The sequence below is a fragment of the Thamnophis sirtalis genome, unplaced genomic scaffold, assembly GCF_051295495.1.
Source record: "Thamnophis sirtalis isolate CommonGarterSnake01/CBP01778 unplaced genomic scaffold, rThaSir2_p1.2 scaffold_6, whole genome shotgun sequence".
NCBI lineage: Eukaryota > Metazoa > Chordata > Lepidosauria > Squamata > Natricidae > Thamnophis > Thamnophis sirtalis.
In genome coordinates, this window is record NW_028261386.1 from 58,502,140 (window position 1) to 58,521,474 (window position 19,335).

Below are 19,335 nucleotides of genomic sequence, written 5' to 3' on the forward strand. Positions count from 1 at the left end.
ATATTTCATTTATGATTTTGTCGTCATGTTAGAATATTCATATACATCTACTCCAGTCAGAATTCAATTTACTACTGAAGTTGTCACATGAGTTTTCATCTGTCTTTTCCTGTGGCATTTCCTTTTTCCATTTGCTTATTATTTATCACTCTATTTGCATTGTACCCTTTTTCATTTAACATGCATGCAGCCATCTAGCCGGCTTTCTGGGGCTGCGAACTGAATGGAAATTCAGCATCAGTAACAAAATACATCTGGTTGAGCATTATGAGGTATTCTAAATTGAAAAAGTCCTTTTACAGCACATTTTTTCCATCTTCTGTATTTGCATTAAGGGATTCTTATCTTACCTACTTTGGGACATAATGATCAGATAGAAAAACTCAGAGACTTTAGTGGCAAAGTTATTCAGGATAAACCCCTCTTGGATCGAGTATGATGGTAAAAATAAATAGCATCCTTTTCAAGTTTGATAGATGGAACTTTCTTTCAGATAGATGGAATTTGTTCGCAGAACACTCTTCTGATAGCTGACCAAGAACACTAAAAACCGTCATAAAAATAATAGCACTAAAGAAGCTTCTTGGATGAGAAGTGAAACATCTTCAAGGAAAAACAAAAAAATGCAATTGCCTCTTGAAAAAGCACCTTAGGTATGTATAAATATTTTTAATCATTTATTAGGACTTGTGTGGAGAACATATTAAATTTTAGGTAATATTTATGCAGAAATACTGAAAATTCAAAAAAAAGTGTCATACACTTTTAAATATTACTGTATCAGGGGAGGGTCCTGAACCAGTTATTACCAGTTCACTGCTCACATGCTTTGCTCCAATACCTGCAGAAACCACCTCAAATATGCATTTCTTATAACTGCCTAGCAGCTCTGATATCACCTGGGAGGAACTTTTTTCCCATTCCTCCAGATTTTTTTCAGCTGTGCAATGTTTTGAGGCGTTTCTTTCATGCACAGCCATTCCAAATTGCCCCACAGCACCCCAGGTCCAGCTTTTGACTTGACCATCCCTCTAAATAGAACCCTCTATTTTTCCCTCAGCTATTCCTTCACATGTTGCAAGGTTCACTTTTAGTTGAGGTTTAAGCTTCAAACATTACATTAGCCTTAAACGCCCACTGACGCAATGAAGAATTCATAGTAGATTCTATGATGAACTACCCAGTGCAGCAAATCACACCCTAACTTTAACCTAATTTCCACCATCATGCTTTACAGTTGGTGTCAGGTTCTTCTGGTATTATATTAGGTTTTCAGTAAACATGTTTTCTGGTACTGTGGCCAAATAACTATCTTTGTCTCTTCTGTCCAAAGGACATTGTTCCGGAAGATCTGGGCTTTGCCTAGAATCTGTTCATGAGCAAACTTTAGTCTTGCCCTGATGTTCTTGCTGAACAGCAAAGTTTTCCTCTTGACACACCTTCCATATAGATCTAATTTGTGCAGCTCGTGCATTTTGATATCAGCAGTAACGGCAGCTACTTATAGGTTACATTATGAAATTTTGGGATTCTTGGAAACTTCCTTCAGCAACTTGTGTTCTGCTCTTTGGCTGAACTTGATGAGACAGCCAGGCCTGGGCAAGTTGGCAGTTGTTTGAAATATTCTCCATTTGTAGATGATCTTTTATACAGTGGAATGATTAATATCCAATTTTGGGGCAAGCTTTCTAAATTGCTTCCTAAAGTCATAGACAATTTCTTTCTTTCTGAAAGTCTTGGAGACATCTTTTGATATAGGCCCATGATACCACACACTTCAGCAACTAAGAGTAAAGCAAACCAAATGTCTCAGGTTTGAATAAGACAGGCTCCTTCCAAATCTTCTCTAACAACATTCTAATTATTTGCACCAGATGTGGCGGACCTCAGTCTAGTTTTAGGTATTTGAGGTGATAAAAGTAAAGTCTACTTACCTTACCAATATTGTTAAAATGAAGATCAAATGTTGAAATATGTTGAAAAGGTCAAACATTTCAGTGGGGGTGTACTTAACTTTTTTCACATGGCTGTAACTTCACCAATAAATTCTGGGCTGAGTAGTCTGAATAGGATCTTGTCACATATGAGTTTTGCTACAGTAATGTTTTGACAACTATTAAGGCTGCTTACAATTACTTGTAATGTTGTTTAACAATTACATTTGCAAAATCCAGTTATTAAAATGTAAAATTAATCATTCTTGTTAAAACTAAAATAGGTAGACTGAATTGACTGTACAAAAATTCATAAACAAAGAAATTAAAGATTCTTTTTTATATCTTTCACCTTAATAAATAGATAAAACATTGTCTTTTAAGTAGTACCAAAACAAAAAATAAGGCATAGTCAATTGCTTGATGGTTTGAATGCAAAGCCTGGAACATGGGTGTTGTACACTTATGACAATAACATTCTAGAACAGTAGTATTGTGCGATCTTCCATTTGTTCAGATATGCACCTTCTCCATTCTGCTTTTTCAGGTGATTTTCTTCACTTTAGTCTCAAGGTATCCTGAGTAAGTTATCTCCACCCCCACCCCCCACCCCAAAAAAAGTTTTGGATTGATTTTATTCTATTCCGGCAACAGAAATTGACGAAAACAATTTAGATCCTTTTATGGAAAAAACAGTGCAGTTCCTGCAAACTTTAACAATTATCTTCAACATTTTTTAAAATTATAACTGAGGCTACCATTCTTATTCTTCTTATGAATATATATATATATATATATATATATATATATATATATATATATATATATATATATATATATATATATATATATATATATATATATATATATATATATATATATATATATATATATATATATATATGGCTGTCACAAATGATACATAGTAGTATATACTTCAGTTGACCAACTATCAATGTTAAAGTTACTGAGAGAAAATTCAACCTTGTGATATTCAAGCTTGTGCGTTCTCACCCACAATTTTTAAGCTATGAAAACCTTTTAAAAAATTCTGCTTCGTAACATACAGAAGCATGTACGAAGCACTACTCTTCTAATCAATAAACAGCTATGTTTTGCCAAGTTCATGTGTTTGCTGTAGAAGCTGTTCCTGCTCTTTTCACTTGACTGTAGAAAAGGAAGAGCATGAATTTGGAGAAAAATACATTAGCAGCTTCATTGATTCAAACAAGACTTTTTCATTATGCATTTTTCTATGCTCTGAGGCATCTTTCAAATAGGTTTGCATAGCCCTAGTTTTCATAGCAAGAACAGACAAGGTTTAAACACCATGAGTCCAGCGTAACAAGTGAGTCATAAAATTGAAAATTTGGACTTTTGAGGGGGTAAAGATACCCATATATGCAATGAAGAAAAGAATAGGATCCTGCAAAGCTCCTTTAATCCACAATTTAAAATTCGACATCTTCTTTGTTCCAAATACCCTTTTCCCCCCACAGAAACCATCTTGAGGAGATTCCAAAAAGCTGCACACATGCAGAGCAGATTTTCATATCAAATGGGGACTATCGGAGTCACCATCATAATCATCACTTTCAGAGCTGCTTGTGAAAGTGCTACTAAGGGAATGCATAGATGGAAGGCTACTGCTCTCACTATCTAATGTTGAGGTAAGACTACTGCTCTCACTGTCTGAAGAAGAGGTAAGACTACTGCTCTCACTGTCTGATGGTGGGCTTGGTGGAACAATCTGCTTTCCTGCAATTAAACACACAAAAATACAGTAATTAGTGTATGCAATGTTTGTGTGACGTAGGCTGATACAGATGCCATAATATACAAAAGTTATATATAATTTTAATAAACTTATTTCAAATAAATCTCTGTCAAAAGATTACATACAAAAATATGTAATGCACAAGGCCATTTCATCAGCAGCAGTCTTATATTAATGTTGTGGAGATACCAACTGGAGAACTTCCATAATTAGTCACAGGCCAGTGATTCTTAACATTTTCTTCACCTGGTATTCCCTTTAAACATCTTTTGTGACCACAGACTATTGCTATAGACCCCAAGACTTAAATCAAGATTTAAATCATAACATTTCTTCAAATCCCTTGTAACGACAAGCCTCCCCCCACTCTCCATAGGGATCTGCGGATCAGAGATTGAGAACCACTGGTAATAGATATATAAATGTGTAAGATAAGGTGGGGAAGACCATGATTTCAAGTCAGATATAGACATACAGAGTAGAAATCTATTAATCTCATGAATAAACTTATTCAGATACGCACAGGTTTCCTGTTTCTATGTAAATTCATATGGGTTTGCTCTAATTTTAATATTTTATTACCTACGGCTGATACCGTAGATAATACCATTTTATATCCTAATGAATGTAACAGTATTTATGGTTCTATTTCCATAATGGAAGAAAGTGAGATACAAACAAACAAATAAACAAACATACGTATTAAAACACATGTATTAAGCAATGTGGATTAAATAGGGAGTTAATCTATTTCACACCTATTTTCTTAAACATTCTGGGAAGCTTTGCAATTGTACAACTTGTAAAATATCTGACAAATTTTCTGTATTGTTCTCTTTTCAAATTTGAGCACAATTCAATCCTAAAGCTATAGTAGAAATGCAGATAAGCGATTTCATCATGAATAAAATTAAGTTCTAGAAGTATGATAAGCTTACTATCGATGCATTTCTAAATTACTCCCTAAAAGAAGCTATTGACAGATACGTTTCAACTGCTAGGAAGGGAGGACCCACCTCTCACCTTTTCTCTCTTGGATAAGGGACAGGCGACGGTGCCTTGTCTCAGCATCCAAGTTTTCCACCATCCGGTCAATACAGTTGTCTAGAACCAGCGACCGAGTCTTGGATAATATTGTCCCTCTACATATCGGACACTCCACCTTACGTTTCATCCATTCATCAATGCAATAGGAGCAGAAGCTATGAGCACAGTTCAGAGTGACTGCCTATTAAAAAAAAGAGTGAAAAAAAAGGGCCACTTGATAGAAGGTCCTTCTTTTGCTCATCAGTTTCTCGGGGAAGAATTAATTGTATAAAAGAGAAACATAAACCTGGCACTTTCCAAGGTTATTCTGCATATTTCCACTGTGCAGTATAACAGATTTTGTTACATTTCCTCCATAGTGCAGGTGGTCCTCGACTTACAACAGTTCGTTTAGTGACCAAAGTTACAATGGCATTGAAAAAGGTGACTTAGGACCATTTTTTCACACTTGTGACGACAGCAGCATCCCCATGGTCATGTGATTTACATTCGGAATGCTTGACCACTGACTCACATTTATGACGGTTGCAGTGCCCTGGGTTCAGGTGATCACCTTTTGCAACCTTCTCACAAGCAAAGTCAATGGGGAAACAGGATTCACTTAACAACCATGTTGTTAATTTAACAACTACAGTGATTCGCTTAACAAATGTGGAAAGGAAAGTTGTAAAATGGAGTAAAACTCATTTAACAAATTTCTCACATAACAACATAAATTTTGGGCTGAATTGTGGTTGTAAATTGAGGACTACCTGTACTATCTACATTTATATTAGCGTTATATTTTGAATCATTTGAAGAAAAAACAAAACTTCAAATAAAAAAAATGTAAATACATAAAAAGTGTTCTATAGTGTTAAATCACTCCTGGTTTAGTTGATTTACTCTCTAAGAGATTCTTGAAGCGCTGGGGGCCTGGATCAGGCACAGCAGGCTTTCCTTCAATCCAAGCAAGATCAACTAGGACTATGTTTTTGGACCTTCTGGTTCCAGGGATCTTCCAACTTTGGGTTTGGATGGGTGGCATTGCCCAGACAGATCCACTGTTGCAATCTGGGATCCTCCTGGACTCATGGCTCCTGCAGATGGCAGCCGTGGCTAGGAAGATATTTGCACAGCTTAGGGTTGGGTGTTAGTTGCTCCTGTCCTGGACTAAGGGACCCTAATCACAGCCGCTCATGCTCTTATAACCTCCAGATCTGACTATTGCAATTCACTTTACATGGAGCTGCCCTTAAAGAGTATTTGGATGCTTCGACTTCAGTTTGTGCAAAATGCAGCAACATGGGCGGTTGCTGGTTCCAGTCAATCGGCACATGTGATACCACTGCTCCACAAGCTGCATTGGCTTCTGGTATGCTTCCGGGTGCAATTGAAGATGCTGGTTGTCACCTTTAAAGCCTCTCATGGCTTAGAACAGGTTACTTGTGGAACCATCTCTCCCTAATTGTTTCTACCTGTCCTGCCAGAGCTGGCAGGAAAGGCATACTATTAACTGGCTGGGCCCAGGAGGAGAGCCTTCTCTGCTGTGACATCTGCCCTTTGGAACATCCTCCTCCTTGAGATTAATATTAGCCCCATCAGTGGTGCAATTCAAACATTTTTACTAATGGTTCTGTGGGTGTGGCTTGGTGGGTGTAACGGGAAGGATACTGCAAAATCCCCATTCCCTCCCGATCAGCTGGGATTCGGGAGTCAGAGAATAGATGGGGTGGAACCAGTCAGAGGTGGCATTTACCAGTTCTCCAGAACTGCTCAGAACCTGCTGAATACCACCTCTGACCCCATCCTTGTAGATCTTTTGTAAAGACCTTAAAATCTTGGCATTTTCCCCAGGCTGGGGTCCTTGAAGTGGGTTAAAGTCCATCTCCTGGCTGTGGCAATAATATATTACATTATGCCTTGTTGATATGCAGTTTTATTTTTTATTTGCTTTTATATTGTACAATAAGGTATAGCAGTGGGCACATGGAGATTCAACATTTTGTATGCCATCACCTGAAAACACACTCTCACAAGTATCTGTGTCTCTAACCTGGAAAAATGGGGCAAAGCAAAGGGAGGCACCTCAGAAAAACATTATCTATTTCTGGTATTCTCATGTTTGCCTCAATTTACTTTTTCATTGCTCCAGCAGTTCTAGATTACATTTTTTAAAATCCTTTTTATAAGATCTTTGGTGTCTCATTTAAGCTTTCCTCACAGGGACGCTTTAAGCTTCCCCCTCGGTTTTCATGAAAATATGAAGAACAAACTTGCACTTTCCTCTAAAATGTTCTCTTTTGAACCAAACAATACTACTTATTTTACCTCAATAAAGTGTTCAGAGCAAATTGTACACTGCAGCTCATTCTCCAATACATCGTTCATCTGGTTCAGTGCCTCCTCTTTTTGTGCTCTTGCTTTCTCCTTCTCCTCCTATGGCCAAGACAGAACACAAAAACACTAGGAATACAATTGCTGAAGCTAGGAAAGGGACAACATGCTTCTTACGATGAAGTATTGTGTACTGAGAAATACAAATTTTGCCTATATGATTAATTAAAATGCTGCTTTTCAATCCACAATCATATTTAAACATAAAAAGGAAAAAAAGAGGGCAGTTTACACTGTATCGGTGGAAAGGAAGACAGGAGCTTCCTGAAGAAATTTTATAGACACTTAAGAGGATTGTAGAATGTCTGCACTATCCATTTTTCCATAGGTTCATAGGGTCTATTCATACCTTGGTTTCTTTCAATTCCCTATCCTTGGCTTTAATTATTTCTTCAAAATCTTTCTTATTACGATTCAGTTCTTCCATCAGGGCCTGATGCTAAAAATTAAAAGCAAACAAAAACAGTTTCGGCAAAATAATTTGATATGCTGCATTAAAATTAATATCTTTGAGGCTGGTTGCCACGGAAATACTATTCTTCAGAATGTGTTCCATAAAACGTACAAATATTTGCCTATACACGATTATCAAACCATAAAACACTAAAAAAAGTAGAAGCCTAAGATAACACAGAGCTATTAACTTTAAAAATACGCAGCAGACAAAATGATGAAAACAGTATTGCATTGTTGTGTTGCAAATTCCACCCTTTTGTATATGCATGTAATGTCACAAGACGCACACAAAAGCACTGGGTCCTACATCACGGCATTGTTTTCATCATTCTGCCTTCTTTGCCCCCATCCCTGCAGCTGCTGCTGAATGGGTATCTATAATGCAGGTACACATATACAATATATTAAAGAAATACAGGTAGTCCTCGACTTACAACAATTCATTTAGTGACCAAAGTTACAATAGCACTGAAAAAAAGTGGCTAATGACCATTTTCCCACACTTTTGAGCAGTGCAGCACCCCCATTGTCACGTGCTAAAAATTTGGATGCTTGGTAACTGATTCATATTTATGACGGCTGCAGTGGCCCAGGGTCATGTGATCCATTTTTACGACCTTCTGGCAAGCAAAGTCAATGGGGAAGCCAGATTCATTTAACAGCCATGTTAACTTAACAACTGCACTGATTCACTTAACAACTGTGGCAAGAAAGGTTGTAAAGTGGGACAACATTCACTGAGCAAATGTCTCGCTTAGCAACATAAATGTTGGGCTCAACTGAGGTCATAAGTCAAGGACTACCTGTATATACATTTGATATATAAGTAAACTGTCTTCATTGCTGTCTTCTGCTGCTGGTGGTTCATCAGCTTGGACTAGTGCCCTCCCACCCTCTCAAATCACCAATGAAAACAATCTCTGAAAGAGAAAAGGAAAAAGCAGCAAGCAAAGCAAGAGACCATCCTTAGCACCACTACTACATACTTACGATAGCCTGTTTCCCCATAAATAAGACCTCCCCAGGTAATAAGCTGAAATGGGCTTCCCTGAAAATACTGCAACACAGCAGCAGCCATGCAGTGACCACACTTGCCGCCTCCTGCACCTCAAAAATAATAAGACCTCCCCGAAAATAAGGCCAAGCGCTTATTTTTGGGGTCAAAAGAAAATAAGACCCTGTGTTATTTTCAGGGAAACACAGTACATACATATATGCATACATATTCTTTATTTAAGAACTCTTATTTTTTATTTCAATAACTTGGCACAGTTCTGGCATTAACATTACTGGGACTTGATGGCTGAAGCATAGTGTAAAATGTTGTTAAAAGATGAATAAATAAAATATAAATGGTAACCAAGAACAATTCCCTCAAAACAAGAAGTTGGCTACCTTTATCTCATAGGAGAAGCCAACACTATAATGACTTCCACTACATCAAGATACACAACTAATGTCCTAGCAATTTTTCAGTGGTCACATCTCCGTTATCTCTGAATTATATAAACTTCAGGGGGGGGAAAAACAAACTTGATAAGAAACAACAGTACAGGTGGGTATTCTACCAGTTGAGATCAGTTTGCCTGAACCGGTAGCGGAAATCGCGAGTGGCCACGCCCACCCGCCCCGACTCTACGGCATCCCATTTAGGCCCTTTTTTCGCCAAAAGTGCATGCGCGGAAGGCTGTGTACATGCACTTACATTTGCAAACCAGTAGGGAAGGTAAGTGAATACCACCCCTGAACAGGAGGCAATATGGAGATGGAAAAGAAACAAATATAAAAAACAAAATAGGATGAATTCTGGACAAGTATCATGTAGGTTGTCAAAACAATGCAAAATTGGCAACTTGTTGACAGGTCTATGAAATACAATAGTATTAAAACTGTCAACGCAGAATTACAGCTATCAGGAACTAGCTTTTTTAGTAGGGCAAGATAATTGGTCTGGACATCAAGTGGACAAAGCAACTGCAACTACGGAGCAATTAAACATGCTGCAGTCCCTCCCTGGAGGAACTCTAAGTGACCACAGCTTCAGAACTGAATTTGTGGCCAAACAAAGATTTTTAGCTGTGTTCTCAATTTTTGACCAACAAAGTAAGGCCTATAATCATGTGGTGGAGATATTTTTATGTAAATAAGGCAAAAATAAAGTCTTTTAAGAATACAAATAGCATAGGAATGCCAAAGTCAGGTTGGCCCAAGAAAAAGATGAAGCTGGGAACAAAAAAGTAAAATCCTGAGTGAACACAGAGAGGATAAACAACATAAAATAGAGCAGTGTAAAACCAACTCCATGGGGAAACGAAGAGATTTGTATGAAACTAATAACTAAGTTTTCTTGTTTAAGTGATTAAAAACATTAAAATTTCTAAAATTACCTGTAATAAAACCTGAGCAAGTTGGTCCTTCAGTCTATCTTCTCCATGTTCTTCGTTTGTTGTCTACATAATAACAGGATATGAATCACGAGCAGAAAAAAAATATTAAGAAAATAAATGTCAGTTTGCTGGATATCATGTACAAAGTTTTTTCGCCATACACTTAAAAGAAAATGCAGCAGAGGACAATTACTGGTTGTGAAAACTGAAATGTTAAAATAAAAATAAATCCTGAAAAATCATCTTCACTTTTGTCAATGAAAAGTATATCCTGCTAAACATTATACTGTACTTTTAACATCAATACTTCTATTGTTGAATGTTTAAAATGTTCTTTTGTTCTCTTCTAGGGTAACCCTCTCTCTTCCACTCACCAAATAACAAATTTAAAGCAGTGAAACATCAATGCTTATCATACCAGAAGAAGAAAAAACACCTTCACCTAAAAACACTTGAACCTAATAGCTGTTATTGAATTTTCTATATTAATATGTTACCTTTTCCAAAAGTTTTGTTGAGTGAAAACATGCAACTTAAAATATGTTACAAAATATCTCCCCAAAGAATAACAGGTCTGGAGAACTAGAACCAGTAATCTATATAAATGAAAATGTAATGGTTGTTTGTTCAAAATCGCTAATCTCCAAAAGTTCTCCGAACGTTGCATTCGAATACGCGAATGTTTTTATATACGTATATTACATAGATGTCACACCTGTGACAGGTAAAAACATAATTTTCTGTAAAAACATGCTTTTTTTGAAAACCAGCGCCATCTGGTGGACGTAAAAGCAACACACGCTATACTAAATATTTCATGATTCCATTTCAATGTTTCCGATTGCATTGTTATATTGAATTTTCATAGATTTCAATTTATTTTCATTTTGATTTAATTATTTCGTGTGACATTGCTTTGGAATTGAGCTGTGTCGTTTACCATAGGGTTCATTTAGTGAGCATAGTATATTCAGAACAGTTCGGCCTCTCTCCAGCTTCATCCCGACGGTCCCTTTATGTGTGTGGCTGGGCTGCGGCCGCACCCTTTACCCTTTCCTCCCCTCCTCTGACGAGCTTCGGCCATTTCCGCCAAGGGGAGCTGAAGCCCTTCGGCCTCCCCCCTCCCCTCCCCTCCCGCCGGGCCTTTGCTGTCTGCAGCAGGGCGTCACTTGCGCCATCCCTCGGCTGCCTCCCCCGCCCTTAAACCGGCCTACCCCCGGCCAGCCCAGGAGGAGGCGGCGGAGCGTCTCCTCAGCCTGGCTGGCCATGCGCGCCCAGCTACGGCCTCGCCAAGGCGGCTCCGACGGGCAGCGGCGGTATCAGCCTGAGGTGCAGCGGGGCTGGGGCAGCCCCTGGGTACCCCGTGAGGCGGCACATCAAGGACTTCTCCTCCTCCGAGATCCTGGACGTCTCACTCTCCCAGGCCATCAACTTGGGGGAGCCCAAGCGCAGCTCCTCCAAGATGCTCAACAACTTCCATGAGGCCGTCAGCCCCAGCGCCATCTCCCCCAACCAGCCTCGCCCGGCCCAGCAGCCCCGAGTCCTGACCAACGGCAGCACCCACCCGCTGCCCCACTATGGCCAGACTGGGCCACAGCAACGCGTTGCCAGGTACAACTAGTCAGAATATATATTCCATGAATATTAAATATTTATTTTTCATCAAATGAAATTACTCTTTTATCTTAATGGAGGATCCTTTGTAATTGAAAACTGTATTTTAAACAAGAATAAAAGATAAAGAATAAAGAATAAAAATGCTGTTTTATTCTTGAAAAACATCCCAGGGAACTACATCATTTCCCACAGTGGCACACATTAGTCCTTCAAATTGTAATTTTAAAAAAATAAACATTCTAAAATTCCCTAGAATTGTCATATTGCCCAAGACTGAAATTTGGAAAACCTATGGAGAGAGGAAACCTTTCACATTTTCAAGTTCTGTGGAGAAAGGAGAAGATCACTGAAATTGGGTGATGGTGACTAAAAATCTGAAAAGATTTGCCAATATTGAAAAAGCTGACCTTCCCCTCCCTCTGTTCATTCGTGTTAGGGATGATCATTTTTTAGGAAGCCAAAGGATGTATCCTTTCTTTGAATGAAGTGCTGCTACTGCACTACAAAAGACAGCAGGTTATGCATAAAATAGGTTTAAAAAGTTAAAAATTATATGACGCAGCTAAATTTACCAAAAAGTTACCTTTTTCAGAAGTCCACAAATGTTACTTTTATTAGACTACTACTTTACCCCAAATATTGGCATTTCCAAGTACATTACATTGCCCCCACCCTCCATCCCTTAGTTTCGGTTTATCCTAAAAGCTTGACTATTTTAAAAGATAAATGAAAGCTTATCATGGTTATCCCTACCTGTAGTTCATTACAGAAAGTTTTCTCCAACTGTTCCACTTGTTGCTGCTGTTGCTGCTGCTCGGTACATAACTGTTCTTGCAGTTGTTGCAGCTCCTGCTCCAATACCTGAATCTCTTTTGGAGCAAATTTGGGTTTTTGTTTTACAGTCAAGACTGCTGTCTGCTTCTCCTGCACTTTGGCTTTGAGCTTTGTCATGCCTTCCAGAGTTTTTATTACTTGTTCTAAACTGTTCCAAGACTGTTCCAGACTTGGTGTTTTTTGTTCCTTAGAGATGAGAAATACTTGATCAGGCTGAACAGAGTTACAGTGGTTTTTCTTCTTCTCCTTTTTACTTGGTTTTGACGACAGTAGTACTATGGTTTCTGTGTTTTCCGTTGGTGGTTTAGACAGATCTGTACTGCCTTCCTGAGATTTTCCCAAAGAGTCATTATCCGAGGATACTCGATCTCTCTTGGATCTAGAATGGGAAGGCCCTTCGGCTCCAGATGTCTCCGATTCCTCCAAGCTAATTTTACGTTTACTTCTGTCCTTTACTTTTTCTGTCACCTGGTCATTTTTCAGTGCCAAAAATGGGCTAATTATCTTCCTTTCTTCCTTTATCAGTGTATATTCATACTCGGCAGTTTCTTTGTGTTTTAAAGGCACACCTAATTGGATAAAGTCCCCCTCTTGTAAAATATAGGCCCTTGAAGGGTCAATGCGTTCACAGTTCAGCCAGACACCATTTAGGCTCTATAGAAATTAAAAACAAACATATTTTTTTAAAAAGCTATGGAAACTTTATGGGGGAAAACAAAGAAAAGAAAAGGAAGAAAAAAAGTGATCCAATGGATAAGCAGATTTAATATGGCTATTAAGGAATGTATTTATTTGTTTAAAAAAAGTAATTTATTTAGCTTGGCTTCTAATTAGCTAATTAATAACCAGATGCAATATAATACTGTTCTATGAGTTTATGACAATTCACCACAGCCAACTTGATAAATTGGCCACAGCAAGTAGGCCATGGTGAGTTCATAATAAGTTGGCTGTGGCGAGTTGTCCATACTGTACACCTCTATTAGAAGCGAAAGGGCCTAAACAGAAATCTGCTACCAAGATTGAAATCTCAAAAAAAACCAGGCATTAAATTCTGATTACGTAATGCAAGCTATTCTAACAGCTATTGCTTTTGACTTCTTGGGAATCTTAACTACTTGGTCAAGCAAATCACACTGGATCATTCCCACTCCCAATAAGTGCGGCTTCAGAAGATGCAGTGTTATCATGTGGGCATCTTCACTGCAAAATAAAATACAGTTAATTTACAAGTTTGATTCTATACATAGGATGCTTCTAATATGTAGACGTGACTTCTGTCTACCATAACATCACAGTTACAGAGATTGCTTTCAGAATACTGTATATTGTTTTATAACCTATAAAATAACTGAACATTAGCTCAGAGATAATTAATTTTTTTCTAGCAAATTTCTGCAAGACAGTTTCAAAAACAGTCTAGTGCTTACAAATGCTTGTTATATAATATCTGGAGCTAAGCAAAAAGCCACTAGCCAACAAATATTCTAGGCAGTGTGAACGCAGCAAAACATTAATTACTTGGGTTGAAGTAGTACTTAATGGAAAGTAGAAGCCCAGCAAAGCAAATTGTAATTAATTGTTCCTAGAGTCACCACCTCTACAGTAGATTGGCTGTCCAATTACTTCCATTATCTGGAAAAAACTATTGCTGTTGGCTGATTTAATTTAATGGATGACAAAATAATTTCTTTTTAAAAAATCATTCTGTTTATTATAAATCTTTTAAGATTATAGAATACCTGTTGTAGATATCAAAGTGCCAAGGCAACTTATAATACAAAATAGTATTCAGGAAAACTCCACACCCACTTCAACAGGAAGTGGCCAAAATTTATTAGTGAAATCAAAACACTTCATCCCACTGTATGTTTTTATTTTATTGCCTTCACTGTAATGTTTAGTATAATATTCTGTCAAACCATGCATGGATAGTTTTTATTGTTTATGATTTAAAATATGCTCTTTTATATGGAAAAAAATATGGTACTGCCACAATAATTTGGGGGAGGGGGGAAAATCTCCTAAAGACCAGATTCATATACAGGTAGTCGTAACTGCAAATGGTTGCAAAACAAGGTGGTCTCTTTATGAGAGCTACCTGTATCACAATAAACCACATTTCTGATTTATCCTAAACCATAAGACAGATCTAAGATTGCCTCAAATAACATATTGGGTTTGTCAGAGAGAATCCCCTTCCTAGAGCCTTTGAAGCATCTTAGCCTCAAGACGTTTCTTGAATACTTTGGAAAAGGGAAGGCTCAAGGGACAGAATTAACTAGCCCCCAAGTAGATCACTAATACAAGACCTGGTATAAGACTAGGAGACCTGCATCTTTCCATCCTAAGATCCTACAGAATTTCATGAGAACTAGGATAAAATCTATTTTCCAGAAGAAAATGATGGATTCAAAGATTGGCTATTAGTCCTCTTCCTCCCTCATCAATGAACAATTCACATTTCTTTCTGATTGGCCCACACTTTATGCCTTTTCTGTTTCTCCTGTGGCATTAATACAGGTAGTTATTTAACATCCACTAGTTCAGCAATCACTTGAAGTTATGACAGTAAGGGATACTTACAATGGGTCCTCATAGCTGCAGTCACTGCAGCATCTCCACAGTCATATGGTCATGATTTGGGCACTGGGCAACTGGACTGCAGTTACAACATTGCAGCATCCTCTGCAATGCAACATGATCACCATTTGCGACCTTCATTCCCATTTCCAACAAGCAAAGTCAATGGGGAAGCTAGTAGGGCACAAATACTGGTGACCATTGGATGCTGTAGCCATGCAGGATTTACCTAACACCAGTAAGTGGGGCTGCCAGAACTGCCATCATAAGTTGGCACAGTCATGTGGCATTGTGCCTTACAACCGTGCTGCTTAACAACAAAGCTCTGGTCCCAATTACCATTGGTAAGAGAGTACTTCTTTTAATGGTAAGTCAGCTCCATTAGAACCGCAGCCCAATTAGAAGCCCCATTTCCTTTTCCTTGGGAATCTGAGGAAATGAAGCTACTGGGGATTAGAGACTTCCCAAAAGCAAGGTGAATACCAAGCAAAAGAAAAGAAATCAGCAGAAAATACGCTATTGTCATGATCCCGGGCATGCAAATAGCTGGAAGAGCACTCAGCCATTTGTGGCATCTGGGCCAAGGCAGGGTTTGAACTGGAAAAGAGAGCTGTCTTCTTTCACAGGAACCAACATTTTGTCTTTCTATCTCTGCTTTTTTTTGGGGGGGGGGGGGGGAAGAGGGGAAAGTATCCATACCAGAATGCCCAAGCTCTGAGGGGAAAAACTGCTTACGCAGGATTATTTAAAGAATTGCACTAGATAAAACATGACATAAGCTAGGAATAATCTCTTATGCATTAGACCTTCCCAATTCCCCTGCATTGTTCCCAAAATTTTTTAAGGCAACAGGGGTCTCGTGCACAACCTGAAATTAATCATGTCAGCTGAGGGAAATTAAGTGATAAGGGGCCTTCCAATCACATCAACCTTTATTGTCCATTGAATATCTTCATCAATTCGACCATTGTATCCTTCTGTGACGTCTGGAGGAGGTGGGAGTGGGAGGCACCGTTTTACGGTGGTTCTCCTCTTACCTCTCCGGTAGGTCGCAGTCGGTGTTGGTCGGGGGACAGAGGTCGACCCCTAGGCCCCTCAATTGTGGGGTGCTGCAGGGTTCGGTCCTGTCTCCCCTCCTATTTAACATCTACATGAAACCACTGGGTGAGATCATACGACGGCACGGGATAAAATACTATCAATATGCAAATGATACGCAATTGTATCTATCTGCCCCTTGCCAGCTCAGTGTAGTGGCGGACGTGATGTGCCGATGCCTGGAAGCTGTCAGGATCTGGATGGAGATGAACAAATTGGTGCTCAATCCCAATAAGACCGAGTGGCTTTGGATGTTACCCCCGAAGGTCAGTTCAGACAGTCCGCCCTTGATCCTGGGGGGGGTGAAGACTTACACCCCACAGAGAGGGCCCGCAATTTGGGGGTCCTCCTGGATTCACAGCTGACACTGGAACACCATCTGTCAGCTGTGACCAGGGGGGGGCCTTTGCCCAGGTTCGCCTGGTACACCAATTGCAGCCCTACTTAGACCGGGGGGCACTTCAAACGGTCACTCACGCCCTTGTCACCTCAAGGCTGGATTATTGCAATGTGCTCTACATGGGGCTACCCTTGAAAAGCGTTCGGAGACTATAGCTAGTCCAGAATGCAGCCGCGCGAGCAATTTTGGGTGTACTGAGATACACCCATATTACACCTGTCCTCCGCGAGCTGCACTGGCTGCCAATTGGTCTCCGGATGCAATTCAAGGTGTTGGTTATCACCTTTAAAGCCCTACACGGCTCAGGACCAGCGTATCTGCGAGACCGCCTACTGCCACACACCACCCAACAGCCGATAAGATCCCACAGGGTGGGCCTCCTTCGGATGCCGTCAGCCGGACAATGTCAGCTGGCGGGCCCCCGGAGGAGAGCCTTCTCTGTGGCTGCTCCAACCCTGTGGAACCAGCTACCCCCAGAGGTCCGGACCTTACCCACTCTCATGGCCTTCAGAAAAGCTGTTAAAACCTGGCTGTTCCGGCAGGCCTGGGGCTGTTGACCTTATTGTTAAGGTCCAGCCCCGATCAGAAATGTATGCGTGTTGGGAATTTTAAATTATTCTTTATTTTGCTTTTCTTTTTTCTTTCTTTGTAAGCCGCCCGGAGTCCTCCGGGGTTGGGCAGCCTATAAATTTAACAAATAAATAAATAAATAAATTCTTCAGCTAAGAAGTGAGCTATGAATAGCCCTTCAGAAGTTAACAGATTACAGTTGCCTGTTATCATTGACCATGCTAGTTAAAATTGATGAAATTTAAAATGCCCTTGTCATCTTGCCAATCCCCAATCCAGTTGATAAATTTAAAGTATACTGTAAAACATAATAATCTTGCATTCTGGATAACATTTTCACAAACAAAGTTCCTGAACCTGTTGTTGTTTTTTTATCATAGCAGGCCACGTTCCAAAAACTGCTTAATTTTCAAAAATTGCCTACAACATAAATATATATTTCTATTATTAAAACTTACGGCTTTCCATTTCATTTTTTCAAACTGGTTTCCACATTCAGCATCTTTCACTTTTTCTGATTAATTTACCTTATTATCCATCACAGTCCACTCGCCATTGGCATTTTGCTTGAAAATGCAATGATTCCGAGAGATCATCAGTGGACAGGATTTTGATGTCAGCTGGTAAGTGACACCACCTCCTCGACCTACAGTTACCTAAACAAAGAAATAGACAAGGTGTTTTTAAAATTGTAATCTAATGAATTATTGTAAGCCAGGAGGGGACAACTTTTTTTTTAAGTATGCGGGATATTTTCACTTCATTGAAAAATACATTACCACCCACAAGGACACGTTAGGAGCAGTGTGACATATTTTCTTACAAAAACTAAAAGGGCAAAGCTAAAAAAAAGGGTGCGTGTGACAAATCTGAAAGCTGTTCACGAGGATTTTTTTTTAAAGTAATGTTTTTATGCTTCAGACTTTGCTTTATAAGGGAAAATCCAAGACAGAGACCAAGAAAGTAATTAAATAAATTTAAAGGGCAGCTCTCCGAAATAAGAGAGAGCTGTCCTTTATAATGAAGAGCACTTGGTCACTGTAATTGACAAAAGACCTTACCAAAGGTTTGCTGAAGTCAAGGATACTACACCTGGACTGCTGTTTTTGAAACCAGTAGTTGTTAAGTTCACAACCTGACAACTTCAAGTTGTGAAGTTTCAACTCCCATGTATGCTGGCTTGGGATATTCTGGAAGTTGGAAGTCCATTCATCTTAAAAGTTGCCAAGTTTCAAAAACACTTATCTGCAGCATTCCTTTAATACTCTACACCAAAGTAGTCATTGTCATAAAAATAGGTTACTCTGGCACGGAGGGGGGGGTGTCCCCCACCCCCAGATCCTCACTGGCAGTTCCAGAATGTTAATTCACTTAACGCAGCCAAGTGGGTTTTCACGGTGTGATCCTCAATGCGGACCACTTAATTTAAAAAACAAAAAAAAAAGGTGGCAGGTTCCCGGGAGCATAGAACAAGGGTCTCCAACCTTAGCAACTTTTAAGCCTGGCGGACGTCAACTCCCAGAATTCCCCAGCCAGCTTTGCTGGCTAGGGAATTCTGGGAGTTGAAGTCCGCCAGGCTTAAATTTGCCAAGGTTGGAGACCCCTGGAGAGGAACCCCGCGAATGTAGGTCCTAAGCAGCCGCCAGGGGGCGCGGGAGGAGCGCTTTCTCCCTCTTTTCGCCGTCCCTCCCTCGACCCTTCAAGCCCTGTTCGAGAGAAAAGGCCTTCGGCCCTCTCACCTCGCTCCCATCCTCCAGCAGCAGCCACTGTTCATTCATGCCAACTCGCCTGAGGCACCAAGCTTGCCCCAGCCATCCTGAGGGACGAGAAATCCGGTCGTCGCCGCCAAAACACTCCGCCATCTTTTCATGGTCCGCGCCACTTACAGGCAGAAGCAATCGCTCGATTTGAAGCCGAACGGACGCCGGCTCCTCCTAACGTCGGGCAAAGAAATCAACGTCTTGCCGCCTTCAGACGCCCCCCACAAAGATGGCGCCCAAAGTGGCAAAAGTAGCAGGCCAGACTAATCGATAACCGGAGATAGCCGCGGGCGCTGTTGTTGCGTTTAGCCGATTCGTCAGTCCGTATCACAAACCCAATTGACCCCTGTGCAGGATTGATTGGGCGCTGCGTTTTTACGAGGAAGGGGGCATTTTTGCCACAACGGCTGGTCTTTGGGCGCAATAACGCTTTGCAAACAATCACGAACTTTTTTACTTTTTTCGCCTCGAGTGGATTTAAGAATTACTGACTTTT

At 39.9% G+C, this 19,335-nt stretch overlaps 1 protein-coding gene across 3 annotated transcripts; it reads right to left on the minus strand.

The window, feature by feature from the left end:
* Positions 1-3,353: 3,353 nt before the first annotated feature.
* RNF8 (ring finger protein 8) lies at positions 3,354-18,966 on the minus strand. Of its 3 annotated transcripts, none has more exons than XM_014075362.2 (8): positions 18,868-18,966; positions 17,607-17,735; positions 12,348-13,082; positions 9,978-10,040; positions 7,484-7,573; positions 7,069-7,176; positions 4,735-4,939; positions 3,354-3,692 (listed from the first exon to the last, which is right to left on the minus strand). In XM_014075362.2, exons 1-8 carry the CDS (start codon positions 18,892-18,894, stop codon positions 3,484-3,486), a joined length of 1,566 nt encoding a protein of 521 aa, XP_013930837.1. In that variant the 5' UTR covers positions 18,895-18,966; the 3' UTR covers positions 3,354-3,483. The 3 variants fall into 3 exon arrangements, with proteins under 3 accessions (XP_013930837.1, XP_013930836.1, XP_013930838.1); XM_014075361.2 differs by having other exon boundaries at positions 18,819-18,966; XM_014075363.2 differs by having other exon boundaries at positions 3,514-3,692; positions 4,728-4,939; positions 18,819-18,966.
* Positions 18,967-19,335: the final 369 nt, after the last annotated feature.

Coding starts and splice junctions, on each gene's coding strand:
- RNF8 (XM_014075361.2), bottom strand. CDS start 18,941: ATGGCGGAGTGTTTTGGCGGCGACGACCGGATTTCTCGTCCCTCAGGA. Junction 13,083..17,606: donor GGACTGTGATGGATAATAAG/GTAAATTAATCA, acceptor TAATTTCTATAG/AGCCTAAATGGTGTCTGGCT. Junction 7,177..7,483: donor GGGAATTGAAAGAAACCAAG/GTATGAATAGAC, acceptor TCTTGGCCATAG/GAGGAGAAGGAGAAAGCAAG.